This window comes from Zonotrichia albicollis, chromosome 31, assembly GCF_047830755.1.
Source record: "Zonotrichia albicollis isolate bZonAlb1 chromosome 31, bZonAlb1.hap1, whole genome shotgun sequence".
NCBI classification, from domain to species: domain Eukaryota; kingdom Metazoa; phylum Chordata; class Aves; order Passeriformes; family Passerellidae; genus Zonotrichia; species Zonotrichia albicollis.
Window position 1 is genome coordinate 6,110,270 of NC_133849.1, and position 22,087 is coordinate 6,132,356.

At 57.7% G+C, this 22,087-nt stretch overlaps 1 protein-coding gene across 1 annotated transcript; it reads left to right on the forward strand.

Annotated features, from left to right (window-relative positions):
* Positions 1 to 18: 18 nt before the first annotated feature.
* Positions 19 to 19,515, forward strand: DAXX (death domain associated protein). Its single transcript, XM_074529823.1, has 8 exons — positions 19 to 411; positions 986 to 1,230; positions 3,608 to 5,138; positions 9,598 to 9,767; positions 14,071 to 14,311; positions 15,816 to 16,260; positions 17,970 to 18,138; positions 19,345 to 19,515. Exons 2-8 carry the CDS (start codon positions 1,015 to 1,017, stop codon positions 19,402 to 19,404), a joined length of 2,832 nt encoding a protein of 943 aa, XP_074385924.1. The 5' UTR covers positions 19 to 411; positions 986 to 1,014; the 3' UTR covers positions 19,405 to 19,515.
* The last annotated feature ends 2,572 nt before the right edge of the window (positions 19,516 to 22,087 follow it).

Consider the following 22,087-nt stretch of genomic DNA (forward strand, 5'->3'; position numbering starts at 1 on the left):
CCTCGCGGCCGCCGTACCGCCGCCATCTTGTGCTCTGCCCATGCGCCTGCGCGGCTCCGCCTCCCCGGCAGTCCCGGCCATGGCGCGGCAGCGGCGGCATCTCCGCGGTCCGGAGCGGCACCGGGGGCGCCACGAACCGCCCGGGAAGACGCGCGGCAACAACGGGGTTAAAGGGGCGGGGTCTGGGGCCGCGCCTCACGTTAAGATGGCGGCGCCCGGCTCGGCGGCTGGGTTCCCGGATGAGGCGGCGCGCCGCGATTGGCCGCCGGGCCTGACCACGCCCCTTTCTTTGTACGGTGTCATGGCGGCTCCCGCTCGGCCGGGCCGGCGCGGGGCGGCACTTCCGGTCCTGCGCAGTGCGCGGCCGCGGCCGCTCGGTGGCAGCGGCGCCGGAGGAGCCGCGCGGGCCCGGTGAGCGCGGGGGGGCGGGGCCTGCCCTGGGGGGCGGGGCCGGGGGCGGGGCTTGCGCGGGAGGGGGCGGGGTCAAGGCCGTGAGGGTAAGGGGGGGGACCTGGGGGGGTTTTGGGGCGAATTCGGCGGAATTTGGGCAAATTCGGGGAGTCCCAGAGCGGGGAGAGGGGCGAGAAACGGGAGGGGGGCGTGGGAGGGGGAGGGGCGTGAAGGGGGCGCGAGGAGGGGCTGGGGGGGGGAAGGGAGGCCGGCGGGAGCTGAGGGGAATTTGGGGCAATTTTGGGGATTTTTGGGGGGCCCTGAGGGGGGAGGGAGGGGGAGGGGCGGCGGAATTTGGGGGGGAATGGAAGGGGAGCGGGGTGGGGGAGGGGAAGGCGGAAGTTGGGGCCGGAGGGGAATTTTGGGGTGCGGGTGGGGGAGGGGCCGAGTTTGGTTTGGGGGGGGAGGGGAACTCTGAGGGGTGGGGGAGGGGAATTTGGGGTGATCTGGGGGAATTTGGGGTTCATTTGGGGAATTTTGGGTGATTTTGGGGTGGTTTGGGGGTCCTTGCCCTGACCCCGCCCCCTCCCCTCAGGCTCTGACCACGCCCCCTCCCCTCTCGCCATGGCCACGTCCCCTCAGCCAATCATCGTCCTGGACGACGAGGACGAGGAGGAGCGAGGCCCCGCCCCCTCGCCGCCAGGCCCCTCCCCCTCGCCAAGCCCCGCCCCCAGCCCCGCCCCTCCCCCAGCCCCCGCCATGGCCACGCCCCCGCCGAACGGGGCCGGGGGGGGGAGGGGCGGGGCCTTCTGGGAGGAGAACGAGCGGCTCTTCCGGGAGGTGAGGAACGGGGGGCGGGGCAACGGGGGCGGGGCCCAGGGGGTGGGTGTGGCCTCAGGTGGGTGGGTGCGGCCTCAGGTGGGTGGGTGGGGGCTCATGTGGTCTCAGGTGGGTGGGTGTGGCCTGGGTGTGGTCTGAGGTGTGGCCCAGGTGTGTCTGGGTGTGGTCTCAGCTGGGTGTGGGTGTGGCCCAGGTGTCATCTCAGGTGTGCCCAGGTGTGTCAGGGTTTGCCCAGGTGTGTCAGGGTGTGTGCAGGTGTGCTCTCAGGTGTGTCAGGGTGTGCCCAGGTGTATGGGTGTGCCCCAGGTGGGGGTCTCAGGTGTGTCCAGGTCGTTGGGGGCGTGGCCAAGGTGGTCTCAAGTGTGTGTGGGTGTGGCCCAGGTGTGTGTGTGGGTGTGGTCTGAGGTGTGCTCAGGGGGGTGGGTGTGGCCCAGGTGTCATCTCAGGTGTGCCCAGGTGTCAGTTTGGGTGTGCCCAGGTGTGTCAGGGTGTGCCCAGGTGTGAGTTTGGGTGTGCCCAGGTGTGTGCCAGGTGTGCTCTCAGGTGTGTCTGGGTGTGGCCAAAGTGGGCCCTGGTGTGTGGGTGTGGTCCAGGTGTGCCCACGTGTGCCCCAGGTGTGTCCAAAGGTGTGCCCTGGGCGGGTGCAAGGTGTTCCCAGGTGTGTCCAGATGTGCCCTGGGTGTGTCATGTGTGCCCCAGGTGTGCCCCAGGTGTGCCCCAGGTGTGTCCCAGGTGTGCTCAAAGTGTCCCCAGGTACGCCTGAGGCTTTCTCAGGTGTGCCCAGGTGTGTCCCGGGTGTGTCATGTGTGCCCAGGACATGTGCCCAGGTGTAACCCAGGTGTACCCAGGTGTAACTCAGGTGTAACCCAGGTGTGATCAGGTGTATCTGAGGTGTATCTCGGTGTAATCAGGTGTAACTCAGTGTGCCCAGGTGTAACCCAGGTGTGCCCAGGTGTATCTCAGGTGCATCCCATGTGTATTGAGGTGTGCCCAGGTGTACTAAGATGTGTTCAGGTGTATCTCAGTTCTGTCCAGGTGTACCCATGTGTACCAGGTGTGCTCAGGTGTATGTGAGGTGTATCTCAGTGTGCCCAGGTGTAACTCAGGTGTACCCAGGTGTACCAGGTGTGCTCAGGTGTATCTGAGTTTTGTCCAGGTGTGCTCAGGTGTGCCCATGTGTGCTGAGGTGTGTCCAGTGCTCAGGTGTATCTCAAGTGTGCCCAGGTATGCCCAGGTGTATCCCAGGTGTACCTCACTTCTATCCAGGTGTATCTCAGGTGTGCTTTGCTGTGCTCAGGTGTAACCCAGGTGTGTCCAGCTGTATCTCAGTTCTATCCAGGTGTGCCCAGGTGTAACTCAGGTGTACCCAGGTGTGCCCAGGTGTATCCGAGTGTGCTCAGGTGTATCTCAGTTTTATTCAAGTGTACTCAGTTGTGCCTAGGTGTAACCCAGGTGTGCCCAGCTGTATCCAGATGTACCCAGGTGTAGCCCAGGTGTAACTCAGGTGTGCTCAGGTTCATGGCAGTTCTATCCAGGTGTGCCCAGGTGTAACCCAGGTGTGTTCAGGTGTAACCAGGTGTGTTCAGGTGTAACCCAGGTGTGCCCAGGTGTGCCCAGGTGTGCTCAGGTGTAACCAGGTGTATCCCAGGCGTACTCCAGGTGTGCTCAGGTGTAACCCAGGTGTAACCCAGGTGTAACCCAGGTGTAACCCAGGTGTGCCCAGGTGTAACCCAGGTGTAACCCAGGTGTGCTCAGGTGTAACCCAGGTGTGCCCAGGTGTAACTGGGTGTGCCCAGTTGTACTCCAGGTGTGCCCAGGTGTGCTCAGGTGTAACCAGGTGTAACCCAGATGTACTCCAGGTGTGCTCAGGTGTAACCCAGGTGTGCCCAGGTGTGCCCAGGTGTAACGCAGGTGTAACCAGGTGTGCTCAGGTGTGCTCAGGTGTAACCCAGGTGTGCTCAGGTGTGCTCAGGTGTAACCCAGGTGTGCTCAGGTGTAACCCAGGTGTAACCCAGGTGTACTCCAGGTGTGCCCAGGTGTGCCCAGGTGTGCCCAGGTGTGCCCAGGTGTACTCCAGGTGTGCCCAGGTGTGCTCAGGTGTGCCCAGGTGTACTCCAGGTGTGCCCAGGTGTGCTCAGGTGTAACCCAGGTGTGCCCAGGTGTACTCCAGGTGTACTCCAGGTGTGCCCAGATGTTCCCAGGTGTAACCCAGGTGTGCTCAGGTGTAACCCAGCTGTAACCCAGGTGTGCTCAGGTGTGCCCAGGTGTTCCAGGTGTACTCCAGGTGTGCCCAGGTGTAACCCAGGTGTAACCAGGTGTGCCCAGGTGTACTCCAGGTGTGCCCAGGTGTAACCAGGTGTCCTTCCCCCCCCTGCAGTTCCTGTCGGTGTGCGCGCCGCTGACGCAGGAGCACCCCGAGGTGCTGCCCTTCCTGAGCTCGCGCCACCTGCGCGCCCACCCCGACTTCCGGGGCTCGGCCGAGTTCCGGAACATTCTGGGCCGGCTGCTGCGGCGCGTGCGGGGCCGGCGCCGCAAGGTCTACGTCTACATCAACGAGCTGTGCACCGTGCTCAAGGCGCGCGCGCTGCGGCGCCGCCTGCCCCTGCGCGCCCTGCCCGCGCCCCCGAGCCCCGACGGAACCTTCCGGAACCCCGACGGAACCTTCCGGAATCCCGATGGAACCTTCCAGAGCCCTGATGGAACCTTCCGGAACCCCGACGGAACCTTCCGGAACCCTGATGGAACCTTCCAGAGTCCTGATGGAACCTTCCAGAATCCCGATGGAACCTTCCAGAATCCTCCCAGTGCCTCCCAGTGCCCTCCCGGCTCGTCCCAGTGCCCGCCCAGTTCATCCCAGCATCCCGACGGAGCTGAGCCGTCCCAGTGTGCCGCCACCAGTTCATCCCAGTGTCCCACTGATCCATCCCAGTGTCCCACTGATCCATCCCAGTGTCCCCAGGGCTCCTCCGGCGATCCCAGTGCTTCATCCCAGTATCCCAATGGTCCGTCCTGGTGCTCCGACGCCTCCTCGCAGCATCCCGGCGGTTCATCCGCCCATCCCAGTGCCTCGTCCCAGTATCCCAGCAGCTCATCCCAGTGTCCTGGTACCCCATCCCAGCATCCCAGTGCTCCATCCCAGTGTCCTGGTACCCCATCCCAGCATCCCAGTGCTCCATCCCAGTGTCCTGGTACCCCATCCCAGCATCCCAGTGCTCCATCCCAGCATCCCGGCACACCATCCCAGTATCCCGGCGGTGCATCCCAGTATCCTGGCGCTCCATCCCAGTATCCCAGCACCCCATCCCAGTATCCCAGCACCCCATCCCAGTATCCCAGCGCCCCATCCCAATACCCCAGCACCCCATCCCAGTATCCCGGTGCCCAGCCGCAGCCCCCGGACGCCCCGGGCCGGCGCGCGGGCGGCTCCCGGCGGCAGATCCGGCACCTGGAGCACCTGCTGCGCGTCTACGCCAGCGAGATCCGGCGGCTGCAGGAGCGCGAGCTGGACCTGGCCGAGCTGGACAGCGCCGACTCGCCGTACCTGCAGGAGAACCGCCTCAAGCGCCGCATGATGCGCATCTTCCGCCGCCTCTGCCAGCTCAAGGACTGCAGCAGCCTGACGGGGCGCGTGCTGGAGCAGCGCATCCGCTTCCGCGGCACGCGCTACCCCGAGGTGAACCGCAGCATCGAGCGCTTCATCAACCGGCCCGACGCCTTCCCCGACTACTCGGACATCCTGCGCGAGATCCGCGGCGCCAGCGCGCGGCACCGCCTGGGGCTGGGCCGGCGCCAGATGGAGAGCATGGCGCAGGAGGCGTTCCGCGAGGTGGGCAACCGGCTGCAGGAGCGGCGCCACCTCGACCTGGTCTACAACTTCGGGAGTCACCTCACCGACGAGTACCGGCCGGGTAATGGGGAAAAACGGGGTGAAAATGGGGGAAAATGGGAAAAAATGGGGTACAGCTTTGGCAGCCACCTCACCGATGAGTACCGGCCGGGTAATGGGGGAAAACGGGGTAAAAATGGGGGAAAATGGGAAAAAATGGGGTGAAAATGGGGCACAACTTCAGGAGTCACCTCACCGACGAGTACCAGCCGGGTGAGAGGGGAAAAACGGGGTGAAAATGGGTAAAAATGGGGTAAAACCAGGAAAAAATGGGGTGCAACTTCAGCAGCCCCCTCACTGACAAGTACCGGCTGGGTGAGAGGGGAAAAACTGGGGTGAAAATGGGTAAAAATGGGAAAAAATGGGGTACAACTTCGGGAGTCACCACACTGATGAGTACTGGCCGGGTATGGCACAGAAAACAGGGTGAAAATGGGTAAAAATGGGGTAAAACCAGGCAAAAATGGGGTACAGCTTCGGGAGTCACCTCACTGACGAGTACCGACCAGGTAATGGGGGAAAAATGGGGTGAAAATAGCAAAAAATGGGGTAAAATGGGAAAAAATGGGGTACAACTTCAGGAGTCACCTCATTGAGGAGTCCAGGCCAGGGCCAGGTGAGAGGGGAAAAATTGGGGTGAAAATGGGGTAAAAATGGGAAAAAATGGGGTACAATTTCAGGAGTCACCTCACCAACGAGTACCGGCCGGGTAATGGGGGAAAATTGGGGTAAAAACAGCAAAAAATGGGGTAAAAATGGGGTAAAATGGGGTACAGCTTCGGGAGTCACCTCACCGACGAGTACCGGCCGGGTAATGGGCAAAAATTGGGGTGAAAATGGGTAAAAATGGGGTAAAAATGGGGTACAACTTCAGGAGTCACCTCACCGATGAGTACCGGCCGGGTAATGGGGGAAAAATGGGGTAAAAATGGGGGAAAATGGGAAAAATGGGGTACAACTTCGGCAGCCACCTCACCAACGAGTACCGGCCGGGTAATGGGGAAAAATGGGGTAAAACCAGAGAAAAATGGGGTAAAATGGGAAAAAATGGGGTACAGCTTCAGGAGCCACCTCACCGATGAGTATAGAGCAGGTAATGGGCAAAAAGAGGGTGAAAATGGGGTAAAATGGGGTACAGCTTCGGGAGCCACCTCACTGACAAATATCGGCCGGGTATGGCACAGGAAACGGTGAAAATGGGTAAAAATGGGGTAAAACCAGGCAAAAATGGGGTACAGCTTCATGAGTCACCTCACCGACGAGTACCGACCGGGTAATGGGCAAAACCGGGGTGAAAATGGGGTAAAATGGGGTGCAACTTTGGCAGTCATCTCACGGATGAGTATAGACCAGGTAATGGGCAAAAACGGGGTAAAAATGGGAAAAAATGGGGCACAACTTCGGGAGCCACCTCACTGACGAGTACTGGCTGGGTATGGCACAGGAAACGGGGTGAAAATGGGTAAAAATGGGGTAGAACTTTCAGAGTCACCTCACCGACGAGTACCAGCCAGGTAATGGGGGAAAAATGGGGTAAAAATAGCAAAAAATGGGAAAAAATGGGGTAAAACCAGGAAAAAATGGGGTACAACTTCGGGAGCCACCTCACCGATGAGTACCGGCCGGGTAATGGGGGAAAAATGGGGTGAAAATGGGGTAAAACCAGCAACAAATGGGAAAAAATGGCAAAAAATGGGGTACAGCTTCGGCAGCCACCTCACCGACGAGTACCGGCCGGGTAATGGGCAAAAACGGGGTGAAAATGGGTAAAAATGGGGTAAAACCAGGCAAAAATGGGGCACAACTTCGGCAGCCACCTCACCGATGAATATCAGCCGGGTAATGGGCAAAAATTGGGGTGAAAATGGGTAAAAATGGGAAAAAATGGGGTGCAACTTCGGCAGCCACCTCACTGATGAATACTGGCCGGGTATGGCACAGGAAACAGGGTGAAAATGGGTAAAAATGGGAAAAAATGGGGTACAACTTCAGGAGTCACCTCACCGACGAGTATCGGCCGGGTAATGGGGGAAAACGGGGTGAAAATGGGGTAAAAATAGCAAAAAATGGGGTACAACTTCGGCAGCCACCTCACCGACGAATATCGGCCAGGTAATGGGCAAAAACAGGGTGAAAATGGGAAAAAATGGGGTAAAACCAGGCAAAAATGGGGTACAGCTTTCAGAGTCACCTCACCGACGAGTACCGGCCGGGTAATGGGGGAAAAATGGGGTGAAAATGGGTAAAAATGGGAAAAAATGGGGTGAAATGGGGTACAGCTTCGGGAGTCACCTCACTGACAAGTACAGGCCGGGTAATGGGGGAAAAATGGGGTGAAAACACAAAAAAAATGGGAAAAAATGGGGTACAGCTTTGGGAGCCACCTCATCAACGAGTACCAGCCGGTGAGAGGGGAGAAATGGGGTGAAAATAGGTAAAAATGGGGTGCAACTTCGGCAGCCACCTCACCAACGAGTACTGGCCGGGTAATGGGGGAAAATTGGGGTAAAAATGGGGTAAAAATGGGAAAAAATGGGGTACAGCTTCGGCAGCCACGTCACCGACGAGTACCGGCCGGGTGAGAGGGGAGAAATGGGGTGAAAATGGGTAAAAATGGGGTAAAATGGGGTGCAACTTTGGCAGTCATCTCACGGATAAGTATAGACCGGGTAATGGGCAAAAACGGGGTCAAATGGGGTAAAATGGGGTAAAACCAGGAAAAAATGGGGTACAACTTCGGGAGCCACCTCATTGAGGAGTACCAGCCGGGTGAGAGGGGAAAAATGGGGTGAAAATGGGTAAAAATGGGGTAAAACCAGGAAAAAATGGGGTACAACTTTCAGAGTCACCTCACCGATGAGTACCGGCCGGGTAATGGGCAAAAATTGGGGTGAAAATGGGTAAAAATGGGAAAAAATGGGGTGCAACTTCGGGAGCCATCTCACCGACGAGTACCGTCCGGGTAATGGGCAAAAATTGGGGTAAAACCCGGCAAAAATGGGGTACAGCTTCATGAGTCACCTCACCGATGAGTACCAGCCGGGTAATGGGCAAAAATTGGGGTTAAAATGGGAAAAAATGGAGAAAAAATGGGGTAGAACTTTGGGAGTCATCTCACTGATGAGTACAGGCCTGGTAATGGGGGAAATGGAGGAAAAATGGGAAAAAATGGGGGAAAATGGGAAAAAATGGGGTACAAGTTCAGGAGCCTCCTCATCAGGGAGTGCAGGCTGGGTATGGCACAGGGAATGGGGGAAAAATGGGGGAAAATGGGGGAAAAATGGGAAAAATGGGGGGAAAATGGGGAAAACGGGCTACAATTTCGGGAGCCACCTTACTGATGAGTACAGGTTGGGTGTGGCACAGGGAATGCAGAAAAAATGGGGTGAAAATAGGAAAAAATGGGAAAACTGGGGTACAACTTTGGGAGTAATTTCGCTGATGAGTGTCAGCCGGGTAATGGGGAATAAATGGGGTAAAAATGGGAAAAAATGGGGGAAAATGGGAAAAAATGGGGTACAAGTTCAGGAGCCGCCTCATCAGGGAGTGCAGGCTGGGTATGGCACAGGGAATGGGGGAAAAATGAGAAAAATGGGGGGAAAATGGGAAAAACGGGACACAATTTCAGGAGCCACCTCACCGATGAGTACAGGCCGGGTGTGATATGGGGAATGCAGAAAAAATGGGGTGAAAAGAGGAAAAAATGGGAAAAATGGGGCACAACTTTGGGAGTCACCTCACTGATGAGTGTAAGCCAGGTAATGGGGAATAAATGGGGGAAAAATGGGAAAAAATGGGGCAAAAATGGAAAAATTGGGGTGCAAGTTTGGGAATCATGTCACTGATGAATACAGACCAAGTAATGGGCAAAAATTGGGGTTAAAATGGGGTAAAAGCATAAAAAAATGGGAAACGGGGCACAACTTTGGGAGCCACCTCACCGATGAGTATAGACCAGGTGGGACAGAGAAATGGGGTAAAAACGGGGTAAAATGGGGAAAAATGGGGTCCAATTTTAGAAGCCAACTCACGGATGAGTACAGGCCGGGTATGGAATGGGGAATGCAGAAAAAACGGGGTGAAAATGGGGGAAAATGGGGTAAAACAGGGGGAAAATGGGGTACAACTGTGAGAGCCATCTCACCAACGAGTACAGGCCTGGTAATGGGCAAAAATTGGGGTTAAATGGGGAAAAACGGAGAAAAAATGGGGTAGAACTTTGGGAGTCGTCTCACTGATGAGTACAGGCCTGGTAAGGGGGGAAATGGGGGAAAATGGGAAAAAAATCGAGGGAAATGGGAAAAAATGGGGAACAACTTCAGGAGTCACCTCACCAACGAATGTAGGCCAGGCAGTGGGGAATAAATGGGGTAAAAATGGGGAAAAATGGGGGATTTCAGTTTTTGGGAATTCCCGGATTTGGGAATTTCAGTAATTTGTGATTCTGTCCGATCCCTGATTTCGGTCCCCCCTGGCCGCAGGCACGGACCCGGCGCTGTCGGACCCCGAGCTGGCGCAGCGGCTGCGGCGGAACCGGCGCCTGGCCCTGGCCCGGCTGGACGACGTCATCGCGCGCTTCGCCCAGCGCCAGGAGCGGCACCGCGAGAGAGGGGACGGCGCCGCGGCGCGGAAACGGGCACGGGGAAACCGGGTAAAATATGGGAAATCAGGGAAAAACGGGGGAAACGGGCACGGGGAAACAGGGTAAAAAACAGGGGGGAAAAACGGGGGAAACGGGCACGGGGAAACAGGGTAAAAAACATGGGGGAAAAACGGGGGAAACGGGCACGGGGAAACAGGGTAAAAACACGGGAAATGGGGGAAAAATGGGGCACGGAAATGGGCACGGGGAAACAGGGTAAAAACACGGGGGAAATGGGGGAAAAATGGGGGAAAACGGGGAAATGGGGACAGGAAACGGGCACGGGAAAACAGGGTAAAAACATGGGGGAAATGGGAAACGGGCACGGGGAAACCGGGTAAAAACACGGGAAATGGGAAATGGAAATGGGAAACAGGGACGGGGAAACAGGGTAAAAACACGGGAAATGGGGGAAAACGGGGACAGGAAACGGGCACGGGGAAACAGGGTAAAAACACGGGAAATGGGAAATGGAAATGGGAAACAGGGACGGGGAAACCAGGTAAAAAACATGGGAAATCAGGGAAAAACGGGGACGGGAAACGGGCACGGGGAAACAGGGTAAAAAATATGGGAAATGGGGGAAAAATGGGAAAAACAGGGAAAACGGGGAGAGGAAATGGGCACGGGAAAACAGGGTAAATATGGGAAATGGGGGAAAAACGGGGGAAAACGGGGAAAACAGGAACAGGAAATGGGCACAGGGAAACAGTAAAAAACATGGAAAATGGGGGAAAACGGGGGGAAATGGGGACAGGCACGGGGAAACAGGGTAAAAACACAGGAAATGGGGGAAAACAGGGAAATGGGAAATGGAAATGAGAAACAGACATGGAAACGGGCACGGGGAAACTGGGTAAACACGGGGGAAAACGGGAAAAATGGGGCTAAAACGGGGAAATGGGGACAGGGATGGCACTGGGAGAGAGGGGACGGTGCCAGGGCCTGGAAACGGGCACGGGGAAACGGGGAAATGGAAATGAGAAACAGACACGGAAACGGGCACGGGGAAACTGGGTAAAAAACACGGGGGGAAAACCAGGGAAAACGGGGAAAAATGGGAAAACACGAAATGGGGATGGGAAACGGACACGGGGAAACAGGGTAACGGGAAATGGGGGAAAACGGGGAAAAACAGGGAAAAACAGGGAAAAACGGGGAAATGGGGACAGAGACAGCGCCACAACAGGGGGGGAACACCGGGGGGCGGAAAAGGACACGGGGGAATGGGGGAACAGGAAATGGGGAAAACGGGAAATTGGGAATGGGAAATGGACACGGGGGAACAGGGTAATGGAATGGAAAATGGGAAATGGGGAATGGGGAACGGGAAACGGACCCAGGGAAACGGGGAAAATGGGGAAAACGGGAATGGGGAATGGGGAACAGGGTAACGGAATGGGAAACAGGGAAAACGGGGAATGGGGAACGGGAAATGGGAAATGGACACGGGGGAACAGGGTAATGGAATGGGAAACGGGGAAAACGGGGAAAACGGGGAATGGGAAACGGGAAACGGACCCAGGGAAACGGGGAAAATGGGAATGGGGAACGGAACCGGGAAATGGGCAAGGAAACGGACATGGGGAACTGCGGAAATGGAAAGTGGGGGAAAACAGGGAATGGGGAACAGGAAACGGGGAATGGGAAATGGGGACGGGAAACGGACATGGGGGAGCTGGGTACACGGGAAAATGGGGAAAAAATGGGGAAAATGGGGAAAAAATGGGGAAAAAAAAGGGAAACGGGAATGGGAGATGGCCCAGAAACGGCAATGGGGGAACCGGGTAAACGGGGGGAAAAGACGGGGACCGGGAAATGGGGATGGGAAACAGGGAAAAACCGGGGAGAGTGGGAAATGGGGAATGGGAACTGCCCCCAGCAGGTAACGGGAACGGGGAAAATGGGGAAATGGGAAACGGGGAAATGGGAAACGGGGAATGGGGAAATGGGAAAAGGGGAATGGGAACGGGAAATGGGGAAATGGGGGAAATGGGAAACGGGGATGGGAAACGGGAAATGGGGAAATGGGAAAAGGGGAATGGGAACGGGAAATGGCCATGGGGGAACCGGGTACACGGGAAATGGGGAAAACGGGAAATGGGAAATGGCCCCGGAAATGGACACGGGGGAAATGGGAAATGGGAAACAGGGATGGGAAGCAACTGTGGGGGAAGCGGGTAACGGGAATGGGAAACAGGGAAAATGGGGAACCGGCTGAACAGGGGAAACAACGGGAAAAACGGGAAATGGGAACGGGAAACAGATGTGGGGGAAGCGGGGGAAAAATGGGGAATTGGGAAATGGGGATGGGAAATGGCCCTGGAAACGGACACGGGAGAACAGGGAAACCGGGAAATGGGGGGAAACAGGGAAACAGGAAATGGGGAACGGGGAACAGAGATGGGAAGTGGGAAACGGGAAATGGAGAAAATGGGAAATGGGAAATGGGGAAAAAAATGGGAAATGGGGAAAACGGGAATGGGAGATGGCCCAGAAACGGCCACAGGGGAACCGGGTAAACGGGAACAGGGAAAATGGGGGAAATGGGAAATGGGGATGGGAAATGGGGAAATGGGGAAAGGGGAAATGGGGATGGGAAACGGCCATGGGGGAATCGGGTACACGGGAAACGGGGGAAACGCGGGGAAAACGGGAAATGGGGGGAAACGGGAAACAGGGATGGGAAGCGGCTGTGGGGGAAGCGGGTAACGGGAATGGGAACCGGGGAAAATGGGAAATGGGGAATGGGAACCGGCAATGGGAACCGGCTAAACAGGGGAAACAACGGGAAAAACAGGAAATGGGAACAGGAAACAGACACGGGGGGAAAATGGGGAATTGGGAAATGGGAAATGGGGACGGGAAATGGCCCTGGGAACGGACACGGGAGAACAGGGAAAACGGGAAAATGGGGGGAAACAGGGAAACAGGAAATGGGGAACGGGGAACAGAGATGGGAAGTGGGAAACGGGAAATGAGGAAAATGGGAAATGGGAAATGGGGAAAATAAAGGGAAATGGGAAATGGGGAAAATAAAGGGAAATGGGAAATGGGGAAAATGGGGAAAATGGGAATGGGAGATGGCCCAGAAACGGCCACAGGGGAAGCAGGTAAACGGGAACAGGGAAAATGGGGGAAATGGGAAATGGGGATGGGAAACGGGAAATGGGGAAATGGGAAAAGGGGAATGGGAACAGGAAACGGCCATGGGGGAAGCGGGTACACGGGAAACGGGGAAACACAGGGAAAACGGGAAATGGGGGAAACGGGAAACAGAGACAGGAAAAGGCTGCGGGGGAAGCGGGGAACGGGAATGGGAAACGGGGAAAATGGGAAATGGGGAATGGGGAATGGGAACCGGCAATGGGGAAACAACGGGAAAAACGGGAAATGGGAACAGGAAACAGACAGGGGGAAAAATGGGGAATTGGGAAATGGGGATGGGAACGGACACGGGAGAACAGGGAAAACGGGAAACCGGGAAAATGGGGGGAAAAACAGGAAATGGGGAACGGGGAACAGAGATGGGAAGTGGGAAACGGGAAATGGGGAAAATGGGAAATGGGAAATGGGGAAAAATGGGAAATGGGGAATGGGGAAAATGGGGAAAACGGGAATGGGAGATGGCCCAGAAACGGCCACGGGGGAACCGGGTAAACGGGAACAGGGAAAATGGGGAAAATGGGAAATGGGGATGGGAAACAGGGAAATGGGAAAAGGGGAATGGGAACAGGAAACGGCCATGGGGGAAGCGGGTACACGGGAAACGGGGGAAACGCGGGGAAAAGGCCCCGGAAACGGGCACAGGGAAAATGGGAAATGGGGGAAAACGGGAAACAGGGATGGGAAGCGGCTGTGGGGGAAGCGGGTAACGGGAATGGGAACCGGGGAAAATGGGAAATGGGGAAAATGGGAAATGAGGAATGGGGAATGGGAACCGGCAATGGGGAAACAACGGGAAAAACGGGAAATGGGAACAGGAAACAGACAGGGGGGAAAAATGGGGAATTGGGAAATGGGGATGGGAACGGACACAGGAGAACAGGGAAAACGGGAAATGGGGAAAATGGGGGGAAAACGGGAAATGGGGAACGGGGAACAGAGATGGGGAACGGCCCCAGGAGAAACGGGAAATGGGGAAAAAAATGGGAAATGGGAAAGGGAAACGGGAACGGGAAATGGGAACAAGGTGGGGAAATGGGAGAAGGAAAAGAAAGAAGAGGAGGAGGAGGAGGAAGGCTGGGAAAAGAAGGAGGAAGAGGAGGAAGGCTGGGAAAAGAACCCCCCCCTAAAACTTGTTTATCCACAGAGGAAGAAAGAGGAAGAGGAGGAGGAGGAAGAGGAGGAGGAAGAAGAAGAGGAAGAGGAAGACGAGGAAGAGGAGGAAGAAGATGAAGAAGATGAGGAAGAGGAAGAGGAGGAAGAGGAGGAGGAGGAGGAAGAGGAGGAAGGAGAATCCTCCGAGGCCGAAGGGCGGGTGAAGGTCAAGGAGGAGGAGGAGACGGAGGAGGAGGAGGAGGAGGAAGGAAGAGAAGCCACGGCGGCACAGGGTGGGGAATTGGGGAAATTTGGGGAAATTTTGGGGAATTTGGGAATTCTGGGGAAATTTGGGGGGAATTCTGGGGGAATTTTGTGAATTCTGGGAGGATTTGGGGGAAAATTCTGGGAAAATGTGGGGAATTTTGGGGGGATTTGGGGAATTTGGGGGGATTTAGGGGGAAATTAGGGAGGTCTGGGGGGATTTGAGAGGAATTTTGGGAATTCTGGGGATATTTGGGGAATTCTGGGGGAATTTTGGGAATTCTGGGATGATTTGGGGTTATCTTGGATATTTTGGGGAAAGTTGGGGAATTCTGTGAAGATTTGGGGAATTTTGGGGGATTTTGAGGGAGTTTTGGGAGGGATTTGGGGGGTCCTGGGGGGGATTTTGGGGGGTCCTGGTGTAAATTTTAGGGGGTCTCTGGAAGAATTTTGGGGGAAATTTTGGGGGATCTTGGGAGGAATTTAGGGGGAGGTCGGGGGGAATTTTTGAGGGGTTTGAGGGGGTCCTGGGGGAATTTTTTTGGGGGGAGATTTTGGAGGGAATTTTGGGAGGAATTTTGGGGAGTCCTGGGGGAAATTTTAGGGGGTCTGGGGAAGAATTTTGGGGGAAATTTTGGGGAATTCTGAGGGGGATTTTGGGGGGTTCTGGGGAGAGTTTTGGGGGAGGGAATTCTGAGGTCCTTGGGGGGAATTTTGGGTAATTTTGGGGATCCTGGGGTAAATTTGGAAGGGATTTTTGGGGGTCCTGGGGCGGGCAATTTTTGGGGGGCCCTGGGGGAAATTTTGGGGAGTTCTGAGAAGAATTTTGGGGAGGATTTTGGGGGGTTCTGGGGGGAATTTTGGGGGTTTAGGTGGGGATTTTGGGGGAGGGAATTTCGAGGTAATTGGGGGAGATTTTGGGGGGGAAATTTTGGGGGTCTCCGGGGTGAAATTTGGGGGATCCTTGGGGAGAATTTTGGGGGAATCTGGTGGGAATTTTGGAGGGCCTGGGAGGGGGGATTTGGAGGGAATTTTTGGGGGGCCCTGGGGGAAATTTTGGGGTGAATTTTGGGGGGCCCTGTAGGGAATTTGGGGGAAGATTTTGGGGGTCCTTCGGGGGATTTTAGGGGAATTTTGGGGGGGTCCTGGGAGGAATTTTGGGGGGTCCCGAGGGGGATTTTGGGGGGTCCCGAGGGGGATTTTAGGAGAATTTTTGGGGGGTCCTTCGGGGGATTTTGGGGGGTCCTGAGGGGGACTTTGGGGGGTCCTGAGGGGGATTTTGGGGGGTCCTGGGAGGAATTTTGGGGGGGTCCTGAGGGGGATTTTGGGGGGTCCTGAGGGGGATTTTTGGGGGTCCTGAGGGGGATTTTTGGGGAATTTTGGGGGGGTCGTGGGAGGAATTTTGGGGGGTCCTGAGGGGGATTTTGGGGGTTCCTGAGGGGGATTTTGGGGTATTTTTGGGGTGAATTTTGGGGGTTCCTTTGGGGAGGGGTCCCGGCTGTGACCCCTCCCCATTTCCCCATCCCCCCCCAGGTGCGGCCGATCCGGGGGTCCCGGCGCTGCCCCTCCCCCCCAAAGCCGAGGGGGAGGGGGGAGGTCCCGAGGGGGGTCCCGAGCCCCTCCCCCTCCCCCACGCCCCCAACCCCGACCTGTTCCTGCTGGAGATCGAAGCGTTCCCATTGGAGCCCGCCGAGACCCCGCCCCCTTCCCCCTCCCCCTCCCCTCCCCCCGCCCTGGGCGGCTCCGAGGCCACGCCCAAAGCCACGCCCCCCTCCCCACGAGGCCACGCCCCTCCGCCGTTCCCGCCGGATGTGGGGGGCGGGGCCCGCAAGCGCCCCTCCCCCCCCTCGCCCCCCTCCCCCCCCCGGCCCATCAGCTCCACCTCCCTCAACGGGGGGGGAGGGGCGGGGGGGGCCGAGACCCCGCCCCCTCCCCAGGGACCCCCCCCCAGGAAACGGAGCCGGACCGAGCCCGAGAGGTGGGCGGGGAAATGGGGGGGGGGGGGGCGGGGGGGTTTGGGGGGTCCTGGGGGGATTTTGGGGGGTTTTGAAGGGGTCCTGGGGGGGTATGGAGGAGTTTTGAGGGGGATTTGGGGGGGTTTGGGGGGTCCTGGGGGGATTTTGGGAGGGATTTTGGGAGATTGGAGGGGTCCTGGGGGGTTATGGAGGGGTTTGGAGGGGGATTTAGGGGGTCCTGGGGTGTGGTTTGGGCAGGTTGAGGGGTCCCATGGGGATTTAGGGGGGTCCTGGATAAACTCATGGAATCCTGGGGGGATCCGGGGGTTTTGAGGGGTCCTGGGGGGATTTTGGGGGGGGGGGGGTTGGGGAGTTTGAGGGGATTTGGGGGGTCCTGGGGGGGGCTGGACGGGATTTGGGGAGGTTTGGGAGGAATTTTTGGGGGTCCTGGTGGGATTTGGGGGGAATTTTGGGAGGTTTGGGGGGGATTTTGGGGGGTCCTGGAGAGGTCTGGGGGGTCCCAGGGGGATTTAGGGGGGTCCTAAGGGCATTTTGGCAGAGGTTGGGGGGCTTCTGAGGGGATTTGGGGGGATTTGGGGGGGATTTGGGGGTCTTGGTGGAGAATTGGGAAGGTTTGAGGGGTCTTGGGTGAGATTTAAGGGGTCCTGATGGGATTTTGGGGTCCCTGGGGGGATTTTTAGGGGTCAGGTGGGAATTTTGGGGTTCCCAGGTGGATTTTGGGTTTCCTGGGTGAATTTTGGGAAATCCCAGGTGGATTTTTGGAGTCCCAGGTGGATTTTGGGGGGTCCCCATTGGGATTTTTGGGGTCCAAGATGACTTTTGGGGATTTCTGGGGTGGATTTTGGGGGGTCCCAGGTGAATTTCGGGATCCCAGGTGGATTTTTGGGTTTCTTGGGGTGAATTTTGGGTTCTCAGGTGAATTTTGAGGGGGGGGGCTCCCAGGTCCATTTTTTGGGGTTCCATTGGGATTTTTGGGGTTCCCAGCTGAATTTTGGCATTCCCAGGTGAATTTTGGGGTTTTATGGAGTGGATTTTGGGGTTCCTTGGGAGGATATTTGGGGTTCCCAGATGAATTTTGGGGGGGTCCCAGGTCAGATTTTTGGGGGTCCCATTGAATTTTGGGGTTCCTTGGGGGGATATTTGGGGTTCCCATTGAATTTTGGGGTCTCAGGACAGATTTTTGGGGTTCCCATTGGGATTTTTGGGGTCCCAGGTGGTTTTTGGGTTTCCTGGTGTGGATTTTGGGGTTCCCATTGGGATTTTTGGGGTTTCCATGTGGATTTGGGGGGTTCCAGGTCCGTTTTCGGGGTTCCCATTGGGATTTTTGGGTTTCCATTGAATTTTGGGGTTTTATTGGGATTTTGGGTTTCCTGATGTGATTTTTGGGGTTCCCATTGGGATTTTTGGGGTCCCAGGTGAATTTTGGGGTTTTATGGGGTGGATTTTGAGGTTCCTTGGGGGGATATTTGGGGTTCCCATTGGGATTTTTGGGGTTTCCATGTGGATTTGGGGGGTTCCAGGTCCATTTTTGGGGTTCCCATTGGGATTTTTGGGGTCCCAGGTCGGTTTTTGGGTTTCCTGGTGTGGATTTTGGGGTTCCCATTGGATTTCGGGGGGGTTCCTGGGTTGGATTTTTGGGGTTCCCTTTCGGATATTTGGGGTTCCCATTGGATTTCGGGCTCTCTAACCCTTCTCTCCCCTCCCCCCCCAGCCTGGCCCTGCCCGGGGCGGTTCCGGGTTCGGGGGGGGCGGGGCCGGAAGTTGGGGGCGCCCCCCCCTCCCCCCTGCCCGACTCCACCCGCGCCGACTCCCCCGGGGGGGACCTGGTGAGCTCCTCGCAGGGGAGCCCCCCGGGAAAGGGGGACCCCAAAACCTGCAAGGTCAGAGTGGGGGCGATTGGGGGGTCCTGGGTGGGATTCTGGGGGGATTTGGGATGGATTTGGGGGGGTTTGGGGCTCCTGGTGAGCTCCTCGCAGGGGAGCCCCCGGGAAAGGGGGACCCCAAAACCTGCAAGGTCAGAGTGGGGGCGATTGGGGGGTCCTGAGGGATTTGGGGGGTCCTGAGGGAGTTTGGGGGGGGTCCTGGTGGAATTTTGGGGTCCTGGGTGGGATTTGGGGGTCCCCGGGGGGGACCTGGTGAGCTCCTCACAGGGGAGCCCCCCGGGAAAGGGGGACCCCAAAACCTGCAAGGTCAGAGTGGGGGGGTTTGGGTGGGATTTTGGGGGGGTCCTGGTGGGATTTTGGGGGGTCCTAGGGGAGTTTGGGGGGTCCTGGGTGGGATTTTGGGGGGATTTAGGGGGGTTTGAGGGCTCCTGGTGAGCTCCTCACAGGGGAGCCCCCCCGGAAAGGGGGACCCCAAAACCTGCAAGGTCAGAATGGGGGCGATTGGGGGTTTGGGGGTCCTGGGTGGGATTTTGGGGGGATTTGGGGGTCCTGGTGAGATTTGGGGTGGATTTAGGGGGGTTTGGGGGCTCCTGGTGAGCTCCTCGCAGGGGAGCCCCCCCGGAAAGGGGGACCCCAAAACCTGCAAGGTCAGAATGGAGGCGATTGGGGGGTCCTGGGGGAGTTTGGGGGTCCTGGGTGGGATTTGGGGGGTCCTGGTGGGATTTTGGGGTCCTGGGTGGGATTTGGGGGTCCCCGGGGGGCTCCTGGTGAGCTCCTCACAGGGGAGCCCCCCCGAGAAAGGGGGACCCGAAAACCTGCAGGGTGAGAATGGGGGGACTGGGGGGGATTTGGGGGGGTTTAGGGGGGTCCTGAGGTGATTTTGGGGGTCCTGGAGTGTCTGGGAGGGGATTTGAGTGGTCCGGGGGGGGGGGTTGGGGGATCCTGAAGGGATTTTGGGGGGTCCTGGGGGAGTTTGGGGGGTCCTGGGTGGGATTTTGGGGGGTTTGGTTGCGATTTGGGGGGGGGTCCTGGGGGAATTTGGGGTGGTCCTGGGGTGTCTGGGAGGGCCCCCAAAATCCCCAAAATTTTCGGGTCTTAGGCCCCAGGACACCCCAAAATCCCCCAAATTTTCCCCAAAATCCCCGTGGGGTGACCCCATAGGACCCCAGACCCCCCAAAAACCCAAATTCTCCCCAATTCCAGACCAGCGTGGGAACCCAGTGCGACCCCGAGGAGATCATCGTGCTCTCGGACTCGGATTAGCCCCGCCCACCGCCTCTGGCCACGCCCCTTTGCGCTCAAACCCCGCCCCCTTTGCGCTCAAGCCCCGCCCCTTTGGCTCCTCCCCGTCAATAAACCCCGCCTTTTGTTTTACCCGCCAGGCTCCGCCCCTTTATGGGCGTGGCCCGCAGTGATCACGCCTCTTTTCTCGCGATATGACGTCACTGATTGGGGGTGTGGTCTGTGCGGGGAAAGGGACGCGGCGCCTTTAAGGGGGCGTGGCCAAGGAGGGGGCGTGGCCGGCGGGTCCAAGATGGCGGCGGCGGCGCCGTGAGGGGCGAGCGCGGGTAACGCGGGCAGGGGGCGGGGCCTGAGCAAAGGGGCGGGGCCTGAGCGGGAGGGGGCGGGGCCTGAGAGGGGAGCGGCGGCGAGGGGGAAATGGGGAGAATTTGGGGGGATTTGGAGGGGCTTGAATTGGATTTGGGGGGCATTTGGGGCGTCTGGGGGGCAATTATTGGGATTTGGGGGGAACTTGGGGGTCCCGGGGGGTTTGGGGAGGATTTGGGGGCGTCTGGATGGATTTGGGGGGGAATTGGGGGGTCTGGGAGGGATTTGGGAGGATTTTGGGGGTCCCGGCGAGCGAGGGAGGGATTTGAGGGGGGATTTGGGGGGGCTTGGTGTGGATTTGGGAGTCCTGGGGGGGATTTCGGGGGTCTTGAAGGGATTTGGGGGGGGGTCCTAGGGGGATTTTGGGGGGTCCTGAGGACCCCATCCTGAGGGGGCTTGAGGGGGATTTGGGAGGGGGGGTCTGAGAGGAATGTGGGGAGGATTTAGGGGGGATTTGGGGGTCCTGGGGGGGATTTGAGGGGGATTTAGGGGGTCTGGAAGGGATTTGGGGTCCCTGGAAGGGCAATTTTTGGGATTTGAGGGGTCTGGGAAGATTTGAGGGGGATTTGGGGGTCGTGGGCTCGGTTGGGGAGGATTTGGGGGGTCTGGGATGGATTTGGGAAGGATTTGGGGGGTCCTGGGGGGATTGGGGGGGATTTGGGGGTCCTACATGGACAATAATTGGGATTTCGGGGGGCTTGAGGGGGTCTGGGGAGGATTTGGGGGTCCTGGGGAGATTTGGGGGGTCTGGGGGGCAATTATTGGGATTTGGGGGAGCTTGAGGGGGAATTGGGGGTCCTGAGGGGGTTTGGGGGGGCTTGAGGGACAATTCTTGGGATTTCGGGGGTCCCGGGTGGGATTTGGGGGAGATTTGGGGTCCCTGGAGGGGCAATTATTGGGATTGGGGGGGGGGCTTGAGGGGGATTTGGGGAGATTTTGGAAGGATTTGGGGGGTCTGTGGGGGGGATTTGGGGGTCCCGAGAGGAGATTTGGGGGGTTCTGGGCGGACTTGAGGGGGATTTGGGATCCTGGGGGGATTTGGGGAGGATTTCGGGGGTCCCGGTGGGATTTGGGGGGATTTGAGGGGGAATTTGGGGTGTGGGGAGGATTTGGGGGGGTCTGGGGTGGATTTGGGGAGCATTTGGGGGGTCCTGGGACGGCTTGAGGGGGATTTTGGGGGGCTTGGGCAGATTTTGGGGTAACTGGGGTAATCTGGGGGGTCCTGGGGAGGATTTGGGGTGAATTTGGGGGGTCCTGGAGGGGCTTGGGAAGGATTTGGGGGGGGATTGACAGAGTTTGAGGGGGGGCTGGGGAGGTTTGGGGGTCCTGGGAAGGATTTGGGGGGGATTTGGGGGGTTCCTGTGGGGTTTTTGGGGGAATTCACGGGGTTTTGGGGGTGCTGGGGGGGTTCTGGGGGGTTTGGGGGTCCTGGAGGGGTTTGGGGGGGAATTGCCCAGTTTTGGGGGAGATTTTGGGGGGTCTGGGGGGATTTGGGGGGATTGGAGAGGGATTTGGGGGGTCCTGGGGGATTTGGGGGGGATTTTTGGGGTCCTGGGGGAAAATTTATGGGATTTTGGGGGGGATTTGGGGGGTCTGGAGTGGATTTGAGGCACCTGGGGGGATTTGGGGATTTGGGGGGGGTCCTTGGAAAGGATTTGGGGATTTTGGGGGGAAATTTTGGGGGATTTGGAAACGTCCTGTGAGGGAATTTGAGGGATTTTGGGGGGTCCTGGGGGGATTTTGGGGGGTCTTGGAAGGGATTTTGGGGGGGAGGGGCTTGGGGGGGAATTTGGGGGAGGATTTTGGGGGATCCTTGAGGGATTTGGGGGGTCCCGGGTGGGATTTTGGGAAATTTGGGGGGTCCTGAGAGGGTCTGGGGGGGATTTGGGGGATTTGGGGGGTCCTGGGGAAGATTTGAGGGGTCCATGAGGGATTTTGGGGTAAATTTGGGGGATTTTGGGGGGTCCTGAGGGGAATTTGGGGAAAATTGGGGGGAATTTTGGGGGGTCCTGGGGAGGATTTTGGGGATTTGGGGATTTAGAGGGAAATTTGGGGGATTTTGGGGTGTCCTTTGGGGATATTTTGGGGGGATTTGAGGGAAATTTGGGGGATTTTGGGGGGTCCTGGGGAGGAATTTTAGGGAAAATTTGGGGGGATTTTGGGGTTTTGAGGCAAATTTTTGGGATTTGGGGTTTCGAGGATTTTGGGGTTCCGAGGATTTTGAAATTTGGGGATTTGGGGTGAGAATTTCCCGGATTTTATGGGAATTTTTGGGGGATTTGGGATTTTTATGGGAATTTTTGGGGATTTAGGCAAAATTTAGGACCAAAAATTGAAA